The 24,696-nt window shown below is 36.6% G+C and overlaps 1 protein-coding gene across 6 annotated transcripts in view; it reads left to right on the forward strand.

The window, feature by feature from the left end:
* The window catches only part of LYST (lysosomal trafficking regulator), an 89,721-nt gene that overhangs the window by 27,334 nt on the left and 37,691 nt on the right, over positions 1-24,696 (forward strand). For 3 of the 6 annotated variants that reach the window (XM_027684932.1, XM_027684924.1, XM_027684916.1), the window contains 16 exons: positions 2,181-4,269; positions 5,904-6,933; positions 7,862-8,023; positions 8,661-8,817; positions 11,184-11,401; positions 12,168-12,234; positions 13,038-13,147; positions 14,181-14,604; positions 15,715-15,859; positions 16,656-16,829; positions 18,215-18,375; positions 18,940-19,130; positions 20,637-20,882; positions 22,816-22,989; positions 23,255-23,404; positions 24,339-24,476. In XM_027684932.1, coding sequence (XP_027540733.1) covers positions 2,181-4,269; positions 5,904-6,933; positions 7,862-8,023; positions 8,661-8,817; positions 11,184-11,401; positions 12,168-12,234; positions 13,038-13,147; positions 14,181-14,604; positions 15,715-15,859; positions 16,656-16,829; positions 18,215-18,375; positions 18,940-19,130; positions 20,637-20,882; positions 22,816-22,989; positions 23,255-23,404; positions 24,339-24,476 — 5,636 coding nt within the window. The remainder of the gene's footprint in view (positions 1-2,180; positions 4,270-5,903; positions 6,934-7,861; positions 8,024-8,660; positions 8,818-11,183; positions 11,402-12,167; positions 12,235-13,037; positions 13,148-14,180; positions 14,605-15,714; positions 15,860-16,655; positions 16,830-18,214; positions 18,376-18,939; positions 19,131-20,636; positions 20,883-22,815; positions 22,990-23,254; positions 23,405-24,338; positions 24,477-24,696) is intronic. The other 3 variants (XM_027684941.1, XM_027684944.1, XM_027684953.1) reach the window with 3 other exon arrangements.

Here is a 24,696-nt window from a genome sequence, read left to right on the forward strand (position 1 = left end):
AATGTCCTATCAGCATACAAGGAAGATAAAAATCATGCAGAGAAGGTAAAGGCTTTTGATCAGTGTGAAAGGTAATGCTTATGTTACTGTGTAGCTGAGCTCGATGTTGAGATTTTTCTTCTTTTCATGTGATTTGGGGGGAAAAGAGATTTGAAATAGTATATGATATTTCTAATGCAAAGGGTTTCATGATGATTAGAAAGGGAAAACATACTGATTTTTTATTTTTTTTTAACAAAAAAGTGATACCTGCTGACACTAAAGACAGGATGAGACAGACTTTTTTCTTGTGAAATTGAAGAAATTGGAAACAGAGAATAAGCTTAAAGCCAAGCAGTGGATGAGAAAATATGAAAGAAGTGCGATGTTATCAGGAAGTCAGGCCCTGAAAAAAAGGAATAATGATGACTAGATGACTATGAACAGAACTAGGCTTGATTCTTTAGAAAACGTCATGTTCTGTGTCAGAAACTGATATGCTAATTGAGCAATCAAATCACAAGGGTTCAACTGCCAAAGAGTCAGTTTAAAGTGAATTAAAGAAATGAAAAGGATTATATGAATTGAACTCTGTGGAAAAACTGAACAAGGAAATGTCAGTGATTTTGGTTTTTTTTTATTTGGGATCTTACATTTTTCTGATGCATTCTTTTCCCTCCCAGAGGATGAAGCAAAGAGAATGAAGTAAAGTTACCTTACTGCTTGAGGGAGTTCCTAAGGATTTTTATCTGAAGCTCTCCCAGTGTTTTTTGCTGTTTGAAACTCCTGCAAATTGAGGCTTTTGTTAATGTTTGTAGACTTGGAGTGCCAGTTGCCTAGAGCTTTTATATAATAAGCTTTCCTGCTTTCTCAGTTGCATCATTCTCTCATGCTCCTGTAAGCATGATGGAATTAAAGAAATGTTTTGGTTATCCTACAAGAGCTTAGTGGCTTTTCCAGGGTTAGTTTAAAATGCTGTTGTGTAAATAGGTTTTAAGATGTTGTGGTTTATACACTGCATAATGTGAAGTTTTATGTCTACAAATTACCTTCTCTTTGTATTGATACAGTAAACATGATGTATCCAGTTGTGCACTAAGTACTCTTTTTTTTTTCTTGACTGAAACAAATCCACTGGTATTAGGCAGGTTTTTTCTTTCTGTACAGGGAATATCCTTCATTTGGTAAAGTGCTCCTGGTTAATTTCCTGCCTTTAAAGCAGATGATGTTTCTTATGTATCACAACTATGATTTTTGAAACAACAAGGCTGCACATGGAAGCATCTTTTCTTTCAGCTTGATTTCAGATGTTTGTAGCTATTAGGTGGGATTCTGGGGTTTTGGGGAGGTGGATGCTGTTGTTGTTAACTATCACATTTTTCTAAATACTGAATTTACTGGATGATGGATGCTTGCAGTTGTTTTATGCTAGTTATTTTACTGCCCAAAGCATCCAGTTACAGTTCTGTCACTACTGAAAAATAACACTGGACTTAATCCAAGCACATATGGAGTTGTTTCTCTGCTTACTTTTTTGATAGTTTGTCTGAGTTTACCGATACAAATGAACCAGTAGTACTTGCATTTTATTCTTAAAAATCTTCTTGTCCATTGAATCAGATTTAAATTTCATATTTGCTATTTTATACTGCATACTTGAAAGCTGGGATTTTTTGTCTTGGCTTTTGTAAGAATATTCAGCATCCTAAACATTATTCCTTTCCGTATCCCTCTTGTCCTTGACTATTTAAAATTTCCTACTTTTATTTCTGCTTCTTGTATTTGGAATAATTAATACTGAAGTAAAGACTGAGGTCTGTATACTTGAAGATCTGCACTGTTTCTAAGTAGAGAAATATATTTTTTCTATTACCACTAGTATGCTTCTTTTTGAGAATGGAATTGTTGTTCCAACAAAAAGTTTTAGGAAACCCTCTAGCACATTTTTGTCTAACCCTAGGTAGAAAATAAACTAATTTGTGTAGGCTTTGAAAATACCTAGTATGACTCCTAAACATGAGTTGTTGCTGCCTGTTTTATGTTAGAAATGTCTGACATAGGTATATGCAAAACCATGACTTATTAAGATATAAATTTGTTGCATGTTTTTGGTCTGGAAGTATTTAACTATAGAATTAGGAAAAATGCTTTACGTATTATAATGTTTCTTTAATGTTCTTTTGTTATCTTTTTTCCAACAGATTTTAATATACCCTTCACAGTAGACATATGCCTGACCAAAGAGAATAATACAAGTTCTGTGAAATCTACTCAGGAAAAACTAAACTTAGATGGAAGCACTCATTCATCTCTTCAGACTTCTGTAAAGCTAAATCTTCGATCTCGAAAAAGCGGACGTCTGCGCAAAACCACCCATCGTTACTCTGTGCGAGATGCAAGAAGATCTCAGCTGTCCACTTCAGATTCCGAAGGAAATTCTGATGAAAAGACTACTGTAATAACAAAACACAGACACTCCCAGTTACTGCAGCCTTTTTTAACGTATCCTGTTAGGGACAGCTACCTTGTAGACAGAAGTGATCGCCTACCTGTGGAAGTGGTACCAAATTCTAATACCAATGCCCCTAACGTAGAAAATTCCAGCAAAATTATTCCAGCACACGAGCTAAACCCAGAGACTTTGAATGAGCCAGCTGCAGGAACTTCTGAGAGCAACAAGGATAACTCTCCTTTTGACTTATGCCATGTCTTACTGTCTCTCTTAGAGAAAGTGTGCAAATTTGATATTACTTTGAATCACAGCTCTGCTCTTTCAGCCAGTGTGGTGCCCACATTAACAGAGTTCTTATCAGGATTTGGAGACTGTTGCAATGTAAGTAGTAACAGAGAAAATGAAGTAGTTTCTGCAGGGTGGACAGAAGAACCTGTGGCTCTGATCCAAAGGATGCTCTTTCGAACAGTGCTGCATCTTATGGCTTTAGACATTAGCAATACAGAAACAATGCCTGACAATTTACGAAAAAATTTAACAGACTTACTTAAAGCAGCATTAAAAATCAGAATTTCCTTGGAAAAGCAACCTGGTCCTTTTTCTCCAGGTTATGAGAAAACACTACAGCAGCCAGTTCAGGATGACTACATATTTTCTAGATATCGTCACAGAACCTTGCTTCTACCTGAGGTTATAAAAGGCGCCTTGCAGATTTTGATCTGTTGCCTACAAAGTGCAGCCTCCAATCCATTCTACTTTAGCCAAGCTATAGATCTGGTTCATGAGTTCATACAGCATCAGGGATTTAAGCTGTTTGAAATAACAGTGCTTCAAATGGAGTGGCTCTGTATAAAGAATGAGGGAGTACCTGGGGAAGCCTCAGAGCATCTGAAAACTCTAATCAACAGTATCATGAAAATAATCAGCACTGTCAAAAAAGTGAAATCAGAGCAGCTCCATCAGTCAATGTGTACAAGAAAGCGGCACAGACGATGTGAGTACTCTCACTTCATGAATCACCACAGAGATCTCTCTGGGCTCTCTGTATCTGCTTTTAAAAACCAAACTTCTAAAAACCCTTTTGAAATTTCTGATGGAGAAGTTCATTATCCTGAGAGATGCTGTTGTATTGCTGTTTGTGCACACCAGTGTTTGCACTTGTTGCAACAAGTTTCTTTAAGCAGTACCTGTGTTGAGATTCTCTCAGGTGTACATAACGTAGGAATATGTTGTTGTATGGATCCAAAGTCTGTCATTGTCCCACTGCTCCATGCTTCCAAGTTACCAATATTAAAAAACTTTCAGCAGCACATACTGAACATCCTTAACAAGTTTATATTGGATCAACTGGGTGGAGCAGAAGTTTCTCAAAAAATTATACAGGCATCATGCAATATATGTACTGTTGACTGTGATCAACTCGCTCAGCTGGAAGATGCCTTGCAGGGCAATTCTAGTGATGCTAGTCTTGCATCTAGTTCCTCTTGCAGAGTTCAGGGAATTCTGCCTAGCACTGGATCTGAAGATATGTTGTTGAGATGGCATGCATTGGAGGCTTATCAGGACGTTGTTTTTGAAGAAGACAAGCTACGTGGCACACAGATTGCAAGTCATGTTTGCCACTTAATTCAAAAGGGAAATGTAGTGGTCCAGTGGAAACTATATAACTGTATTTATAATCCCGTGCTTCAGAGAGGAGTTGAGCTAGCTTGCCATGCTCAACAAGAACTTGGACTAAGTACAAGTGATAAACACACATGCAGTTACCATAGCCAGGATTTGCCTTCTGAAGTACTTCAGGTTTATTTGCAGATGCTCCCTGTGTTGCTTAAATCCAGGTTGGTTGATTTTCTGTTTATTATTGGAAAGCATGCTAATTATGTACATAGCTTTGTATATTTGTTATTGATCAGAACATAAATTTTATTTGGACTCTAGGCAGTGTTTGGATATTGAAGGTGGCAACAAGGTAAATGCTTGAGTAACATAAGATATATGCCTAGATCTATAAACCATAGAAAGTGAGGGCGCTCTGCTCATGAGTTATGGTCTTTAATAAGCCAAAGTGTGTAGAAACAAATAAAAATCTTTGTCCAATGTGACATGCTCTCTGCCTCTCTCTTCATTCCGCATGCTAAAATTAGTCAGGAATGTTGAACAGACTGATATGTCATTTTTCTGTGGGAATTAGACTACTTAGTTTTCTGTTTCCCTTTTCCTTCTAGAATGGTTACTATACCATCTTTCAAAATAAGTCTTGATGTTTACCTGTCCTGGAATAACTATTTTCTAATTTACAAAATCCTGTTCATTTTAACATAGTTGAGAAACAAAACCAAACCAACCCCAGAACACAAAAACCCAACAAATATTCTTCCAAGGCATGACATAGAAACTTTCTATTTATTGTTGAATTGATGCCATAATGTTTTAATACAATATATGGAAGTTTTTTTAGAATATGAATGTGTCCTTTTGTCCAGGAAAGATTCTGATTTTATTTCTTTTGGACTCTCAAAGTGAATTTAGTGGAGGTCATCCAAGACAATTACAAAGATTAGACTAGTATTCCAGTTTATGTAAAGGGATTGTCTGATGCCATTTTACTTCTGGCCTAATCTACACTATAGCAGTAGCTATTAATTTTTGAAAGTGCACTTAGTGGCAAAGAGGCAAGAGGAGTTAAGTTTAGATTTTAAAAAAGAGTTTAAAATATCCTTTTTTTTTTACTGGCTTAAAGATGGGAATATACAAGTAAATGATCGATTTGATTCTAGAGTACCTTGGTTAGAGTAAAAGCTGATCCTGTGGGAAGGAGATGGGAGGTAAGTAAGGTAGATGTCTACAAGCAAATGTAGTATGCTAAAAAGCTTATAGACCCTTACTCCAAATTTTGTATGAACTTAGTGTAAATACTTCGGGAGTAGAAAAAAAGGGAAAATAGACTTGTAAACAAATATACAAAAAGTTTTTTGACATTGACATGCTGGCATAACGATTGCACAAGAAGTTGTGCTTGAAAGGTATTCCTGAATTCTATCTGAAATACATCATCCACACAACTAAGATATAGCTAGGAAAATGTCTTCAATTTTGAGAAGGAATCTCTGCTTTCTGGTGAAATCACAGAACAGAGAAATTTACAAAAATAATTACTAGCTCCAATTGCTAAGAAAAAACTGGGGGGGGGAAGTACCACTAAAGAGCAAATGTCATAAATAAAGTTAAACGCTTTTAATGTTTTGAACATCATACATGTTTGTGGCCTACATTTTAGAGGGAAGTATTTCCTTCATCATATCTTACAAAAAAAGTTGAATTTTCCATTACTAGTTGAATGATGCTTACTTGAGATTCTAGAGTACAGTGAACAAGTTCATCCTCTCTTTAATTTACAGTAATTTACAGCAATTAGTGAACTACATGAATTTGTGGCTGATTTATAAGGTAACTTTTATGCTTTATCTTGCAGGGTAATTAGAGACTTATTTCTGAGTTGTAACGGAGTGAATCAAATGATTGAGTTAAATTACTTAGATACATTAAGAAGCCATTCTTTGAAAGTGTTGGAGACTTTGATACTCTGCCTTGGTGATCAGCAGAAAGACCAAGCAACGCCAGAACTGGAAGGCCTGAATGGCGAACAAAAGGAATCTACATCTGACTTACCTGCTTCCCTTTGTAGCCAGCATGCTGTTTCAGAGATTCCTCAAAGCCTGAGCAAGTTTTATGCTGGCTTGAAAGAGGCCTACCCAAAAAAGAAAAAGTTTGTGAGCCAAGACATTCATGTCAACACAATAAACCTGTTTCTCTGTGTTGCTTTTTTATGCGTGAGTAAAGAAGCAGATGGTGATCTGGATTCAGCTAATGACTCTGAAGATACGTCAGGATATGATAGTACAGCTAGTGAGCCATTAGGCCACAAGTTGCCGTATCTGTCACTGGAAAGCCTTACTTTGCCCTCACTGGAACATATTCAAAGGGCTGCAGATATTTGGTCCATGTGTCGTTGCATCTATTTGTATAGTTCCGTTTTCCAGAGACAGTTCCATAGACTTGGAGGCTTTGAAGCATGCCATAGATTACTAATTCTGATAATTCAGAAACTTGGAAAAATTAAGGAAAAGGAGCAAGAAAAGAGGGAGAGAGTATTGAGTGAAAGCAGCAGAAGTTCACACGGGAGTCCTCGTACTGAGCTTCTCGACAAGGACGATTCTGTTCAGCTGGCTAAAAGCAGAGAGGTGACACAATTGGAGCCTGATAATTCTGGCAGTCTTGCTGGTGTGGAACGGCTGGTGCCTCACTCTGTCTCCTGTGACAGCTCTTTGAGTAGGGAACACTCCTCAGTTATTTCAGTTGCCAATCTTGAAGGGATAAAGACTTCTTTAAGAGAAGAGGCTGAGTGGGCACTTCAAGGTATCAGACTTCTAGAAGCTCTGCTGACCATCTGTCTACACAGTGCAAGTAACATGCAGAAGATGGAAGTGGAGATGTTTCACCAGGTACTATGCAACTTCCCTTAGCTTACTTTGCTCATATTTGTTACGTACAGTAATATTTTAACAGGAATTTCGTCAAAAGTTCTTGTAGAGAGGGGAAAAAACTTACGCTTTTCTTATAGTACCATATTTTCAGTAGAACTGAAAGCATACAGTTAAATCGTACTTAGTAGTTGGAGTAGTGGTCCTTTCAAGTGGTACTCTTTTTGGAAAGAGTATTCAGTGGATAATGTGTGTGGCAGGGATGCTGCAGGAAAGCTGTGTAGGCAAGATTATACATAGTAACACAGTTCTGAGCACAGCATGGTGCTTGAGAAAGAGGAGTATTGCAGGGCACAGGTACTAAAAAGACACCTGAAAAATAAAATATTACTTAAGCCTTAGAGGTGAACTAATTCAGTGTTCCAAAAAAAGTTGTTAATTCACGGAAGACAACTTCATATTGCTTTAATGTTTTAATTGCTATCTTGAGTTTTATTTGGCAGTTTGTTACAAAAGCAGGAGGCATTAAGTACAAGAGAGAACTGAAAACTGGAGTTCTGTCTGGACTGCTTGCAAGTTTTGTGATCTTGGACATGTCACCCTCTGACTTATTCACTTCTAGTAATGTTGTGGTGTGATTTGAATGCACGCTGTGTACCTGAAACTGTTTCAAAGTCATTTATTTTTGAAACAGTGCTTTTACCTGCAAACTTTAGATAACAGCATTTTGCCAGATTTTTTCAGAGTGCAGATTCCAGTTAAATCTCTGTTGTGACAAACAAGATGAATATTTCTTATTTCAAGAGACTGAATGAAGTGTGATGGTTTTAGCTGAGAAGTTAGATTATTGTAGGTGGAAGGAGAAGTTCTTAAATGAAAGTACTAGGCTACTTCTGTTTGCCAAAACATAGTAACATGAATCAAAATGTTTGTCTCCCCCAAAACACAGAATACCTGCGTGGATGATATCTTACTTGAAATAAGAGAGCAGCTTGCTCAATCAAAAGTGATAGAAACTGACTTGGCAAAGCCTCTGTTTGATTCACTGCTTCGTGTTGCATTGGGCACTTTTTCTGCTGATCTGGATCATTCTGAAGAAAAAATTGAGAAGGTATGAAACACCAACTAACCAGTGTAATTGTGAATAATGCAAGATTTTGTTGTTTGGGTCTTTTTAAACTCAATAGGAAATGTTATATATCTTTTGATTACTGTGGCAGTTGAAGATGAATTCTCTGCTTCTCATATGTAAGTGAAATGCTGCTTATTGATATGGTCCTCACATTTACTGTTCAAAAATGAGCCATACCCCAAAAAGCGGCAAGCTCAGTCAACCTGATGTTCTCTTTACTCCTTCATCTCACAACAGTGTGACAAACTCTCGAAGAGCTTCAAACAGGGATGTTGAGTGACCTTATCACCTTAGAGTGAACATCAAGGTGCATGTGGATGGTGATAGTGATTTTAAAAACATAGTTACTCTTAATGCGTTGGCCACCTGCTTGCTAAAACTTTGATCAGATAGTTAATATGAAAAATCCGTCTTTGCAGATTCAGTTTTTTTATGTAAGAATGAAGTATTCTTAACGTATCTCAAGTTTCTTGAAAGTTTATGATTAATTTGTTTCTTTTGCTGATGGGCTTGGAGAAAATAGTCATTTGTAAGGTTCTAAATTATTTGCTTTTCTGATCCAAAGATTTTTTTTTTTCTGATCAATGATAATCTATTTGTTTGATGTATTGTACAGACCTATTACACTGAAAAGGAGCCTGTGTCACAACCTGGAGAAATTTCTGAAGAAACTGAAGAATCACAATGCTGTAGTCTTCAACTTTTTGCTGAAGAGGAAGGATATGAAGCAGATAGCGAAAGTAACTCTGATGATAGTGAAACCAAGGATGAAGGTAAATGTGAACTTTCTTAATATAGAAAGCTGTCTTTGCGACATAGCAAAGTTTGTCTTTTGAGATGTACCAAAACGGGGCAAACATCAGATACATTTAACAGATGGAAATAATAACTTTTTTGCTTTCAGTATGATGCAGTTACAGATAGAAAGATGATGAATATTCTTACTGAGCATTACAGAAACTGTTGTTATGGTTGTCTTTGTTTATGTGACTTTTGCTCTAAAGTCGTGCTGCTCAAATATATTATCGTGGTCTAGGAGCTCCAAAGATCTTTATTAGTTTGTTTGAAATTCAATGCTCAAATTTTTTTATTTAGAATTATAACTCCGGTGAAAACTAAATAATCTAATTATATATAGAATACTAGGTTGGAAGGGACCTCAAGGATCATCTGGTCCAACCTTTTATGGCAACAGCATGGTCAAGACAAGATAGCCTGACACCCTTTCCATCTGAATCTTAAGTGTCCGATGTTGGGGAATCCACCACTTCCCTGGGGAGATTATACCAATGACTGATTGTTCTCATTGTGGAAAGCTTTCCTCTTGTGTCCATATGGAATCTCTGTGAGAATAACATGTACCCATTATCCATTAATTTTGTCTGTGTGACTCCTTGGAAAAAGAGGGTCTTCATCTTCTTTGTAGGCACCTTTTAAAAACTAGAATCTGGTGATAAGGTCCCCTCTAAGCTACCTTTTCCCAAGGCTGAACAAACCCAGTTTTCTCAACCTTTCCTCCCATCTGTTTTGCATAGTGGCCACCAAAACTGAACAGAGCTTTCCAGGTGAGGCCTGACAAGCACTAAGTAGAGTGGGATAATGATTTCTTTACCCCTGTTGGTGACATCTTTAATGCAGCCCAGCATCCTGGTGGCTTTTTCTGTTGCAGCAGCACACTACTTACTGATACTGAGCTTGCTGTCCACTGGGACACCCAAGTCCCTTGCCACAGAGCTGCTCCACAGCTGGGTAGATCCAAGCCTGTGCTGTATTCGTGAATTATATTTTCCCATGTGCAAGACCTTACATTTGTCCTTGTTGAATTTCATAAGGTTCTTGTCAGCCCACTCTTACAGCCTGTCAAGGTCTTCCTGTGGCCCAGGCGTTCATTTCCCCACTCAGTTTGGTATCATTGGCAAACTCCATCAAAGTAGACTTGACAGATCACTTATGAAGACATTAAACAGCTTTGGGGTGATATCAATCCCCAGGGGACTCCACTTGTGACAGTTGCCAGTTTGAAAAGGAGCCATTTACCACCACCCTCTGGGTGCAGCTGGACAGCCAGTGCCCACCCACCGCACAGACCCCTTGTCTTGACCCTAACACAGTTTCTCTAAGAGAAGGCTGTGGGAAACTGTTGAAAGCCTTGGAGAAATCTAGATAGACAATGTCCACTGCCCGTTCCACATCAACCAAACAGGTTATTTGGTTGTAGAAAGCAATCAAGTTTGTCAAGCATGATTTGGCCTTGGTGAATCCATACTGGCTTTTCCCAATCACGTGCTTCATTTGACTTGTGATAGCCTCCTTGTTATACAACATATCCCTTTATATTCATTCAACGATTGATGTATCCATATCTTGCTGTATTCTGTTTGTGTAATTAATTTTAAACATGAATTAATTTTTTCTTTTGTGCTGAATACATCTGGATGCTTCCATTCTGGTCTGAATAGATTAATAGAACTGCATTAAACTGTTGCTTTTTACCTGCATGACTGGGCCTTATGAATAGATATATAACATTGTAAAAGCATTTCTGAATTAAAAATTTCATCTGAAATATGCTAGGAAACATTTGTATGAAACTTGTACCAAATAATTTTAAGTAACGTGTTTTAAACTCTCTTCAAGATGTAACAGGAGGTGCTTATGCTTTTCTTCTTTGGTTGTTATGCAGATATTCTGTCATATGAGTTTTCTGAGTTAAATAACTAAACTGCTTCCCCCAAACTTTTAACAAAAAATAATTTAAATTTATGTCCTTTCTTGGCAGGCTCGGAGTTTTGTATAGAAGTTTGAGGCTCTGTTACAATGATTTTACTGTAATGTTTCACAAATTGCATATTTCAACATTACTGTATGTCCAGTTCCCTAGAAATGAAGGCACATAGTTTAAGAGCATGTAATGGGAGAAACTGCATCCTCAGCCTTCTGTGTTAGCAGGAAAATAGGAAAATCTGAAGAAGAATAGAAGATTATGCTAACTTCTTATAGGCTAGTGACTACTTTTGATTTGTACTTTATGAGAAGGTTGAAGGAAGTATGTCCTTGAATGTTCTGCTTAAATTGTGTAATCTGTGTTCAGCTGAGTAAGTTTCAGTAAGACAAGTGTTTTTGTTTTTTTTTTTTTCAGGAGCAGACACAAAGGGAGAACCAGGTCCTTCAGGTTATTTTAATGACCTAACTGGAAACATCAATCAAGGAGAATTAATGTATCCTGAAATTTGCATGTTAGAATTAAACTTACTCTCAGCTGGTAATGCAAGTTTAGATGTGCTTGCTCATGTATTCCGAAGCTGCCTGAAAATCATCAGCCAGAAGGAGAGAAATGCCACTGTACTTATAGAACAGGTAAAAATGTTATTAACAAAGGCAACAGTCTGGAGGTTGTGTATCTTTTCTTCAGTTTTATAGTACCAGTCTACCTAATGGAGTGATCTCAAATGTTCTCACTTGTTATGGGATTTTATAAGGTCTGAAACAATATAAATGACTGATATTGTGAACTGCATTGTGTTCAGGTTACTAGGAACTAAGTAAAGTATTGAAAGATATTTGAGCTACAGAGCTTTTGAGTTTCCCAGGTGTCTTATTTTATCAAGACTATTCAATCACTAGGGCTAGAGCTAAAGGTTTAATGATTGTCAGGGCATTAGAAAAAAAAAAGGCAGATATCTGCTTGTATATGTATATATGTAAACATTCTACACATACATGTATTGAATATGTACTTTTAGAAACTGTGAGTCATATACCTCAAAAGTATTTCATGCTTTTATTCTTCCTAAGTTAATATTAGAAATGAGTTATGCAAATGTTGATGTCCTCACAATCCTTTGGAATTTCCAATAGATAACTTTTTCACTTGTTTAATAACTAAATTGAGTATGCCTCTTGCAAAAGAGAAACATTTAAATTTCAAAATCTCTTCTGCAACTGAATTGCACAGAACACGAAAGAATGTTCATTGGCAAATATAAAAAACTTCCATAATTTCAAGTAGTTGGAATTATCATTAAAATAATAGGCAGGTGTTGATTGGAAGAATTTATTTCTTAGTTCTTTGAGCTGGGGTTTATTCTTCAGATATCCATTTTCCTTGTAATTTTTTTAACAGGGAGCTGTTAAACACCTTTTGGGAGGATTTCTGAATATATTGACGCAAACGGAATCTAGTTTTCATGGTGAGTTAAAGGTTCAAGTAACTCAAATATTAGGTTTTGTAATTTAGTGTATACACAGTCAATTTTTTTAGTTCACAGTGCAAATGCAAAGTTGACAAAGGAAGTTCATTGGTATGTGTGAATTTATGCAGCTGCTTTTTTAAGTTGTAAGGAACTTGTGCCCCTTTAGTGTAAATATGGGGTTATTTCTGAGCTAGTGGAAATATATAAACAAATACTGGCAGATCTGAAAATGATAGTTAAAATTATAGACAGTGGTGTGACAGTGTTAAACGTTGCTTGGAAAAATAGCAGCTGATTGAATTCTCACTCCATCACAACACAAGATTTTATTTCCAATTTCTTTGTAACACAGGTGATGTCTTGAGTTTTATTTCTAACTGTAAAGCAGCTAGCTAATCCAAGAATGCATAGAAGCAAATTAAATGTTTACCCTAAGGTAGCTTCACATGATGAGGCTGTTCCACAGTGGGAGATGTAAACCCATCCCTGGCTTTGTGGGAGAACCTTTGTAAGTTAGATGCTAGGTTCCCAGGCTTTCAGACTCCACGTTGCAAACCTGGGAGCTACATCTGGCATAGCCATCTGAGTTCATTCAACGAAACTTTTAATGGTAGTGTCAGGAGGTACTGTTCAATCTCTCTAGAATTTATCTTGTAATCATTATTGCTTCCTTAATTTGAAATGTTTTTGCAAAACACTCTGAATTCCAAGTTAATCTTTCCTTATAATAGTATAGAATATGAATTTTTGCAGTTTTAGAAAAATTCCTTTTAAGAATATTATTGTCTCCTTCTTTTTAGCATGTCAGATGGTGCTGGTAGATCTGCTAGTTTCCTTGATGAGTTCACAGACATGTGCAGAAGAGCTAACTCTCCTTCTTAGGATATTTTTGGAGAAGACACCTTGTACGGTATGTATGGAGGAGCACATGGCAAAATTCAGATGGTTATTAGAAAAATGAAACCAAAAGAAAATCCTTTTGTGTCCAAGAATTTTGAGAAATAAGATGATCAGCGACATTTGAACTGAGCAGAGCAAATAAAATTTGGTTGTTGAAGTAATTCTTTCTTAAAACAACAAAAGGACATAGGAGATAAGAGAGGGTTTTTAAGGGTGTGTGGGTCCTGGGGACTCTCTTCAGTACAAGAAAACAAGATTCCTCTTGAGGAAGACTGACATAATGGTTATGGATGACAGAACACTAATACTGCAAAAGTTACTTTGAAGTTATAAAGCATCTCACTATTTCAGGAATGCTTTAGCAGCAGGAATTACTTTCAAAAGTGTTGTAAGCTGGTTTGTGTAATGCTGGAATCTACTGTTTGTGTGGGATATACTGCTGAAATAACTCTGGTTTGTGTGTGAGTCTGTAGCAAAATACAAGTGGAAGAAAATAAAAAAAATACTGTGCATCTGAAATAGTACCAAACCAAACAAGGAGTCACAAGTCAATTTTTCAAAGATAGCTTGTAATAATTGGCCGAGTGACTAGAGAAACTTTTTGACTTGAGGGCTCAGCTAGTTTTGTTGCTGATTATGCAATAACAAATTGATGACCTGTGTGTGCATTCTTAACCAGCCTCAAACATGAGGTAAAAGGTGTGATCTTTTGTTGCAATATGAATTGATCTGTTAGCACATAACAAAAGTGAGATAAGATTGTGCAATGACCACCTGCTTTGGTTCAGCTGATTCCTGAGCATGGTAACTTGAAAACTGATCTGCCCGGACTAAATCCCCAAAGCTCTGCTGGGCCAGAGTCTGTTGAAGCAGCTACCTGATGCTTTGCAAATGTGTCAGTTTGAATATGAAAGTCCACCTCTAGTGGGAAAACATGAATCCAAATTTAAATGAGGAGTGGCTTCTGTTTGGTTACATGATACTTGACTATGTGGTGTAAACAGTTTAATTTTTTTCTCATTTGTTCGGTTTATTTCTTCTAGGAGATACTACTCAAGGGTGTATTGAAGATCGTAGACGCTAATATTTATATGAACCCACTACAGTACCTTGCCTTCCCTTTGCTACATGGCACAAATTTGAGTAGTGGTTCTTCACAAAAATATGCTAGCACTTCCAATAGCAAAACTGCTGGACTACTTAAAAGAGCAAAATTTTCACAGAGTAAGAAAGAGGCAGATAGTGAAAACTTGAGTCATCAGCTGCTTTCTTCTTGGCATATAGCCCCAATTCACTTGCCTTTAGTTGGACAAAACTGTTGGCCACACATGTCCGATGGCTTCAGTGTGTCGCTGTGGTTTCATCTGGAGTATGCTCATGAAACAGAAAATTCAACAGAAAAGGGGAAAAAAATCAAGAGAAGAAGCAGACTCATAGCTGTAAAAGAGAACAGTTTTGACAGCACAGGTGAGCATACAGTACTTTCTGTTTCTGTTTAGGTAGCACTGAAGGATTCTGGTTACAAATATTACTAATCTATGTGCCATATACAAAGGTTGGATTTTTTTTAATGATGTATATTAAACAGCAGTGGTAGTATTTCTAATTTTTCTTTGAGTACTGTCGTATACTTACAGATAAAACATTTGCAGCCCTGGTCCATGAATTAGATTGATGTCTGCTTCCTTGGAAATATAGTATTCTCATTGAATTTGTAACTTCAGTAAAATGTATCTATGCTACTTCATGTTATGATGAAGAAAATATTAAATGCTGCAGCTGAATGGGAAAAAAATGCTCTCAAGTTTATTTGGTTTTGTGTATTGATAATGAAGTCTCAGGCTAACAGTATAAATCCTCTTAACTTTCCTTGTGTGCACCATTGTAAATGCCGATAGCTGTACGATATTATTCTGTCTATACTTTTGTAGAGACACCTGCTCCCAAACTGTTCTAAGCAGAATCTTTTGAATTATGATTTGTAGGAGGAAAAATTCTTAAATTTGTTTAAAATGTCTTCCATTCACAACACTTGGAATACCTGTACTCTTTTCCTTTTACTGTATTTAAATAAAAGGAGAGAAAACTCAACCCTGAATCTTGGAACTCACTAGAACTGCTGTTGTTAGAAGGTCTGTGCTTTTGCTTGGTAAAGTAAAAATACTGAATACAAGATCATGCTTAAAGGGTAGTATGATTTGTGAAGAAAAATCTGAAGACTTCTTGGTGCATACTGACAGTTCAATAGGAATGCAATATGATGTGGCATGTCAAAAGCATCATTGATAAATGTATTCAGCTCAGTGGATTTACTTGATTACTAAAAAAAAAAAAAAGTGAGGTTCTGAGTTAATGTCAAGTTCCTGTGTTTCAATTTGACACCCAAGTTTCTGAAGAGAATCATGCATATTAGTCAGCCTATTATAAAAAAAAAAGAAAGAACAACAAAAACCCCTCAACTAAACAAAAAAAAAGTCTATGCGGTACCTGAACTGTTTCTTTTTGTACTTGTGTGATATATGGTGTGAAAGGCATTGTTGTTGTATGGTAACTGTGTATAAACGTTTATATTTCTAGAAGAAATGAAGTCTATGGGAACAGAATACCTAAGTCTGGGAGAGAAACTTCTTGAAGATGGCTGTATTCATATAATTTCATTGGGTTCCAAAGCACTGATGATACAAGTCTGGGCAGACTTGAATACTGGAGCATTTATATTTCGGTATGCTGTTTTAGTCTAAAAGCAGTCCTGTGAACATATTGTATGACTTCCAGTAGCAGCCTGCAGAGAATACCGCTGGAGAGTAGAGAACCAATTTCTATAGTGGAGAGGTCTTGCATATTGATGGGGCAACATCAAGGATGTCTATTAGATACAGATCTACAGGATTGTGAGCTTAAAGTATTAGGGTCTGGGCTTGCATGTTTCACATAGCCATGTATAAGTAACTGCCCAAAGTAAGCTTCAAGGTCAGTCATAAACATAATGCAATGCAAGGTAGCAATTCAAGCTTTAATGAAATGACACAATAAATATATGAAGACGGAAAAAGTTTTGGCAGCTGTAGGTTATCAAATCTGCTGTTATGTAATACTTACTGTGACAGTCTTGCTTTTAATCTTCAGAACGCATTTTAGCCCTAATTTAGTTCTCATATGTAATCTATCCTTAAAATAGGTTTAAAACTGCAGTTTTAGAACACTTTATTTCAGTGTTCAAAGCACCTGCATTTTTTCAATAAACTGAATTTAACTTCTCTGTAAAATAGAGATAATATCCTTATCTTAAATATAAGCAGATTTATGCAGACAAGGTAAATAAGTTGAAACCATGATGTGAGGATTTCCCTAGATTATGCTGAGCACTCTAAAAATAGTTTTGTGATCAAAAAAATTACCTGTGAAAGTTAAGGAATGCAATCTCAAAGTAACTGAGGCCAAAAATTGCAGACTTGAGGCTTAAAATACAAGTATGAAAACAAACATATGCACTCATTTTTCTTCTCTTGTTTTCATAGTATATGCATGGATCCAAATGATGAGATGAAAGCTGGTTTGCTGGCCCAGGCACAATCTCCAGAGAATGTTTTCCTTTTGGGCAGGTGGCAGCATTTGGCATTAAAATATCTGCAGAAGCCAGAAAGCAAGAAAAATATCCATGGAAAGCTGTTGCTGTGGGTTTCTGGTCAGAGGTAAAGAATACATTAGTTGTACCTAGACACTTCTTTAAAAGATGTTCTCTGGTAGGAATGTGTCAGCACTGTGTTGGCACAAGCTGAAGTTTTGGTTGAGTAGTCTTCTAGGAGGGTAGGAGAGGGGGGGATGTTACACTGCTAGGAATTCTCTAGAATAGTTGTGATTGCTTTGAGAATCATCACTTTATACCATGGACCTGTGCAGACATCAGTGTGATTCTTCATCATGAATAAGTGAAAGAGATAAGTACTGCAAGATTTTGAGTAAGATCCAAAATAAGTTAAGTCATGAAGTTAGCAGTAGGCATAATGTCTCTGGTTAAGTTAAGAATGCACATTAAGGAGGTATAGCTCAGGTACAGGCCATGTTGTTGAAAGTAGTAATTAAGAGGAGAAGGCAGTCATTTTGTTCCACTAAGGGAAATGGAGAGGTGAGAAGTTAAAAAATATTTCAAACAAAATCTGAACTACTGGTTGGAAGTACAGTTTTTTTAACTGCAAAGCTAAGGTCCATGCTCCTAGGTGAGGTACCTGATGCTAGGTTGAGTGGGCCTGTGCCTGCATGAATTACTCATTGGTTAGAGAAAAAGGTATTTATTAAATATCAGTCTTTATGCTTTCTTCCTAAAGTCCAGGTTGTGAAGGCTGTGTTCAGTCTGTGCATGCTGGTATGCAATGAAGTCCAAATATGGAGATATAGGGGGAAGCTAAAAGTACTACAATGTTCTGCATGTGTGCAGTTATTGAGGCCCCTCTCTATATAGTTGCTAGTTTGCCAATAGTTTGGCTCTTTCAGGAAGCTTTGGATGATGTTTACAGTCTAATTGCTCTGTTTATGTAATGACACATAAATTTATTTGGATGCTTTCTGAAAGTATCAGGCTTATTGCCCATGGCTCTGCAGCATGCTAGTTCTGACAATGTTCCCTGGTATAAGCAAATCCTCAACGTGGTATTTTCCAGCATATACGAACCACAGTTTTCATTGTGTCTTGGCATAGTCAAAGGCCTTTGACTTCTTAGGAAGAGTAGAAGTGCTTGAAAAATTGTGGTATTTTAGAAGCATATATAGTGTTACATATGTTTCTTCTTTGAGGTCAGAGGAAGGAAGGAATTTTGGATCCAGGAAATACTGACTTGATGGCAACCCTAGTTGGAACTCTATTCTGCTCTATGCAGTATCTGAATACATATATCATTATGTAACTGAGCTTTAAGGTGCCTAGAAGTTGAAGAGGACTTGAGTAATTTAATGTTGATGACAGCATGGTTTCTCATCTAGTAAATATTTAAAATGAATTTTAAACCTAAGCTGAATATCTTAGATAGCAATTTTGATCAGTTCTTAATATTTAAACATGTTTGTTTATATATATTTTCAGGAAATGTGATATTGATTTAGATTTCTCCCTGCCAAGGAAAACAAGCTTATCATCTGACAGTAACAAAACCTTTTGTATGATTGGACACTGTACATCATCTCAAGAAGAATTGCTTCGATTGTCGTGTAGATGGAATCTTGGAAATCTGCTTCTATTTAATGGTACCTTTGAATGCTTTTTTTCTTGAATAAGTCTTCATTTCCTCTTCCCTCTCCAAGATCAAAGGCTTATTTAGATATTTTTTTAATGTGCCAAGCTTTTACAGTAAAACCAACGATATATTCTTTAGCATCATAATATATCAGGGAGAAAGCAGGCAAATGTTTCAGTATTGGGTACTTCCTAATGTGCTCTTCTGCCATTTTCTCTTGCTTTCTTTTTAGTGACATAATTGGTAATTATAGTTACTTTAGTGGTTTTTAAAATTTCTTTAAGTTATACCTTGGGATAGGGGAGGGAGAGAGAGTGGTGTTTGTTCTGTTTTGTTTTTTTTTTAAGCACTCAGTCTCTTTTATCTGGAAAATTGATTTCACTTACCTGCTTTTAAACTACTAGCTTCAAATTACTTAAAGCACATTAAAAAGTAAACAAAATCTGAACCACTGAATGCTGAGTTAAGCATGCTTTTTTCTGAAATGACTGATGTTACTGGTCTGTGGTGTGTCAGAAATGAATTTTGCTTTATTGTATACTAAAGAGTTAACAGATCATTTTCTGGATTTTAGGTGCAAATATTGGACCGGAGGAAGCATTTTACTTATACACATGTGGGCCAGACTTCACATCTGTAATGCCTTGTAAATATGGCAAAACATTGACTGACTGCTCCAAGTACATAAGTAAAGAGATTCTACAGTGTGAACAAGTTAAGGAGCTCTTCATGACAAGCAAGGAAGTGGATGTTGGGCCTTTAATTGTAAGTTTCTACTTAAAAATGGTTCTTAATCTCTTAGAAATTATTAAGAAATTGTGAACAAGTTTCCTGCTGTCTTCCAAAGTGCTTCGCTTGATCAAAGCGGACAGGAGCAAATCCTGTTCTTGTTAAAATCACTGCAGGATTCTTCCCACTTATTTCAGTGGGAGTTGAACTCCACACAGGGTGGCCGTTTCATCTTGGTTTAGGTTGGATTCTGAAATTTTCTAGATGTTCCAGCATCTATACTACTGCGTACTAAATTGTACTGGATAAACAGGCACCTCCAAAAAAGGTCTAGGATGGATATATAGAGAAGATCCCTCCACTAGGGAGGTAGTCAAGGACAGCTTAGTTAACCTGTTAACATTAAAACTGAGAGGGGAGGAGAAAGGAGGCTTTATCTGGCTTTAACAGGAAGCAAAAGAATTCATCCCAGTTCTTAGAAGGTTTTGAAGGGAGTAAGTTTGCATCAAATTTGGCTGAAAAGTCATTCTGCAGCTGGCAGATCTTAGCTTTTCTCATCTTTCCTGACTGAAACAACCATGCCAGATGCAGGTGAAAATACAGTGACACTAGAAAAAAGAATAAAGCTTTTTGGAACCTGCTATATTTTGGGAATTCATACACTAGTAACTCCTGCTGTATGGATTGTTGCCAGTAGAGGGATTTTTCTGGTCTGGTAGGCAAAGGGTCATTCTGTCGGGATATGATCCTTGTAAACAATGGTACCAAATTTTGAATAGGTTAAGAAGGAATGAATGGGATAAGTAAAAGCTTAGCAAAGCAGTCTTGCAACTTTTAAGCTTATTTTGCCTTACAGAACACCAAGTAGCTAGAGAGAGGAACCATGTGCTTGAGTGATGAATTAATCTTTGCGCTTTTGCAGAAAATGCAAGTGCCTTAAATGAAATTATTTCTCCATTTTAAATAACCTTGCAAATATGATAATTTTACATTATCTGTGAAAATTAGTTGGTTACTTTCTGTAGGAGCTTTGGCTTTTGTTTAAGTCTCTTCATTGATGAAATTTCTTCTATTGAGTTCCTCTTATGGCAAAGCTGATGAAAGGATAAACTTAAAACAAAAAAAAGGAGAAATTTTTAAAAAACAGCCTATAACTTTCTATTTTGGACTTGCCACTTAAGAAAAGGAAACAATTTACCCAATACCTCTGTATGCTCATTTTATTTTATCTATGTCAATAACTGTTTTTATGCAAAACAGTTGTCATTCTATAGGTGATTAGAGGGGGATCCTTGATGGAATTTTTTAGTGCTTTCTTAACTTTCTGTGCTTTAGGTATTGCATAAATTTTCTAAGATTTAGGAATCCTGTTGCTTTTTAGTGCATGTGCTCCACACGCAACTGCAGAGCATGCTAGTGGTAAAGTAGAAATGAACTGCTGAAGTTGTTGCTACTTGCTTTAGGTGGCTTTTGTGTCCTGAATGTGGGGGGGTTTTTGTATTAAACTTTCTAGAAAAAAAATTTAAACTTCTCTTGTTTCAGGAGAGTCTTGCTGTTGTTTATACCACGTGCTGCCCTGGTCAGTACACCATATATGAACCTGTTATTAGACTGAAAGGTCAAGTGAAAACTGTACCTTCTCAGAGACCTTTCAGTTTGAAAGAAGTTCAAAGCAATGCATTGGACTCTCATCACCTAAAAACACTTCAGCCTGTTGAATATAAAACTCTTCAGGGTATACTACATGAAATCGGAGGAACTGGTGCATTTGTTTTCCTCTTTGCTAGGGTAAGGGGGCTGGAGAAGGGGGGCTGCATGTATGTGTTCTCCCATATAAAATTTTCCTTGGATCTTGGGTAGCAAATCTCATTATTCTAGCTGCCTTTCTCTAGTCTGCATGTGATGCCTTTCTGTTAAAACTTGTGGAAAATACTTGTGCCATAACAGACTGTATCACACAGGTTGTCTTAAATTGGAAATGTAATTATAATTCTACTTCGTAATGTTTTAGTTAATATTGCTAATATGTAAGATGGCGTGTTACATTTTGACTTAGAAATAGGACTTTTAAATATCAAAAAAGATTATTTTTAGGGGTGTTGTAAAGCTGACCGTATTTTTGGTCTCTGATTTTGAAGCACTTAAATTCATGGCATATCTTTAACAGTTTAACCGCAGAATACTCACAATGCAAGTATGAATAAATGTGAAACTACATGGTGTGCAAAGCTTTATTTTTATCTGATAAATCATGAGAGCTTTTTGAGATAACTGTTCAACTGTGCTCAAAGGCTTACTTATCCAGTGTAAGAGAAAATGTAATTTCAAAAATAGTAAGGCTATGAGCCTTAACTTAATTACTACTTACTTAAATGTGACCTTTATGGGACCCCTGGTGGCCTAGTGGTTACATGCGGCACTCTCACTGCTGCAACCCGGGTTCGATACCCAGTCCCCCGGGCAGATGGAGCTTGTTAGCCCTGTGAGGCCATCCATCTAAAAGAAGGTCACTAAACAAACCTACATCCTGAGGACCTCACTGCCATTGTCCAAGCTTGCTTGGCCCCGGCAGATGAACCTTAGGATTAAAGGGTGGGCTCAGTTCAGCGCAGGCTGTGTCTCACCTAAAAAATCCATTGCGCAGGCTGGAAAGGTAAAAGACCTTTCCCCAAATCTTCGTTCGCGAAGACTGGCCATACCTACCTACCTACCTATGTGGAGAGGCTAATATTTGTGCCAGGAATCTCTGAAGTACTACAGTTAATTCAAAATACTACTGTAGACCTAAAGCTTGTCTTGATTTATGTGTCTCTGGTATGGTTCTGAAAGATACATGGAGAGTAATAAATGCACATTAGATCATGGCTATGAAGACACTGCCTGCTGTGATTTTACCATTGATAATGAAATCTGAGGAGAAAATCCTTATCCGTGTTATTGTATTATGTAAATTTATGCTAAGTACATGCTACTGATCAGTAGCACATAGACTGTTTTCATCAGAAAGGCAAGAAGACAATAGATCAGATGTCAGACATTACAGGTATACATGTCTGTAAATGTGTAGTGCAGCAGAATTAACAGGTATGCGGCAAGGGAAGGTATGAAACTGAAGTTCCATTAATGTAAGATTTAATTATTGTTCATTTTTGGTTAAAATTCTATTTGCTTTTTCTTGGGATTCAAGAATTGTAGAAAGTAAAGAGAAAAGAATGGTTTGTGGTCTTCATCTATCAAATTTCTTGTCTCTTTGTGGATAAAATAAAACTTTAATGTTTGACACTTACAGGTAGGTATAGTCTAGACCTTCAGGAACCTTATTTTAAAGCTTTCCTTAAACATTTAAGAAACCTACTTTTCTGGGGCAAACAGTTTATTCTTATTAGAGGCTTATGTATTTCATGACATTGTGACTTTGTAGTATGGTAAGGGCCTTCTACTTTAAATTTATTTGGAACAGACTTTTTTCTTGGAAAAGTATTCTTGTAAAGGGACTTCTGTCTTCTTAGCAGATCATAATTTACCACAATAGGAATTGTCAGTTCAAATATATTGAATGTACACATATGGACAAAAATGAAGGCTACGTACGTAACATCAACCTCTTTAAAACAGATTTAATCCAGAAGTTATGATTTAGGAGTGCAAAAAAGTATTTTTAAGTCTTTTTTTTCTAAATGTTTCTCACTTTAACTGTCTTATAAATTTGCCTTTTCTTCAGGTAGTAGAGATTAGCAGCTGTGAAGACACTCAAGCTTTAGCACTACAACTTATACTATCTTTGACAAAATACAATCAACAGAGAATACAGGAGATGGACAATTGTAATGGTTATTCTATGATTCGTCGAGTGTTGATCAAACCAAAATGCATTGTTGGATTTTGCATGCTGAAGGTAGAGTCCTCTTTTAAACCTGATATTTTGTTTAATATTAGCACAAATTTAGAAACTTCTCTGTGATTTTTAATTTTACATTTGAAGCTGTTTTTACAGAGGCAGAACAGTGATTTTAAGCAAGTTTGGTGTTGACCAGGCATATATGTCTGTCCTATTGGGAGTATGCTGTCTCTTTAAAGATTTACCTTTTTGTTATAATTTGGATAGAACAACTGTACTACTTTGTGATTATGACACTTAAAAAAATTTCCCCCTTTTCAAGACTCTCCTTGAAGGATGCTGCAGTGATGAGATTCTCTATATAAATGAAAATGGACAATTCCAGCTTGATGCAGAGTCTACTGCAGTTATTCAAGATGTTCAATTGTTAGAAAAGTTACTGCTTGACTGGAAGATATGGTCTAAAGCAAAGGTAAGTACTTTAGTTTTGGAAATATTTCAGGTCTAAAATGCAATATTTAAAAAAAATAAGTATTATGAGTAAGAATTTCTCCAGTTACATGTCAGTAATTATTACAATTTTCTAAAATTAATGGTCCTTATTTTTCTTTGAATAGCTGTTAGTAGCATTAAGCTCTCAATATCAATGATGCAAGTAGCCTTATATATTAAAGTCTGTAAATGTGATATATGCATATGACTTGTTAGTTGAACTGATGAATTTTTTTGTGGAGAAATTGCTAAAACTAAGAAAGACCTGCTTTCTTTTGGAGTTAAACTATTGAAAATAACCATCCAGTGTTAAGATAGCAAAGAACATACAAAACTAATTTTAGACAAGAAGTTGAAGGTTTTTTTGGTGGTAGCTTAGTCATTAAAATAAACTTAGTTTTGTATGAACATAACTTTTCTGATAGTTTCTAGTTCTGACTTACCATTTGTAGTCATTTAGTCATCATCTTAGGTGCAAAACTGAGACCCCTGGTGGCCTAGTGGTTAGCGTGCAGGACTTTCACTGCTGCGACCACGGGTTCGAGTCCCCGGTCTCCTGGCCTGATGGAGGTCGTGAGCCCTGTGTGGCCATCCATCTATGAGAAGGACACTCTAAACAAACCTACGTCCTGAGGACCTCACTGCCATTGTCCAAGCTTGCTTGGCCCCAGCAGATGAACCTTAGGATTAAAGGGTGGGCTCAGTTCAGCGCAGGCTGTGTCTCACCTAAAAAATCCATTGCGCAGGCTGGAAAGGTAAAAGACCTTTCCCCAAATCTTCGTTCGTGAAGATGGGCCATTAGGTGCAAAACTAACTTGACTTCACTGTGTTTTTTGTTTTTTGAGGTTTTTTTCACAGTGTGTAGACTCACAAATGTATTTTTGAAGTGATGTTTCTGGCTTTTTGTTTTTCAGCAAGGTGTTTGGGAAACTCTGTTAGCAGCTCTAGAAATCCTTATCAGAGCTAACCATCACCAACAGATGTTTAACATTAAGCAGCTATTGAAAGCTCAAGTGGTACATCACTTCCTGTTAACTTGTCAGGTTCTGCAGGTACTTTCACTCTAAAATCCTACTTTGTGCTTGGCAAATACTCATTTTAATTTGGGGAGGGTAGAGAAGAGACTAAATGCAGTAGAAAAAGCTACTTCAGTAGACTGTCCTCTGTGCTTCTAGACCCAGTAAGGAACTGTATCATTTTACATCAACAATGCCTAGATACAGAATGTTTCATAGTATTTCCTGTCTTTTCTGCACATTGGGGAAAATTAGT

This window comes from Neopelma chrysocephalum, unplaced genomic scaffold (genome assembly GCF_003984885.1).
Source record: "Neopelma chrysocephalum unplaced genomic scaffold, ASM398488v2 Primary Assembly neopelma1_23, whole genome shotgun sequence".
Classification (NCBI taxonomy): Eukaryota; Metazoa; Chordata; class Aves; order Passeriformes; family Pipridae; genus Neopelma; species Neopelma chrysocephalum.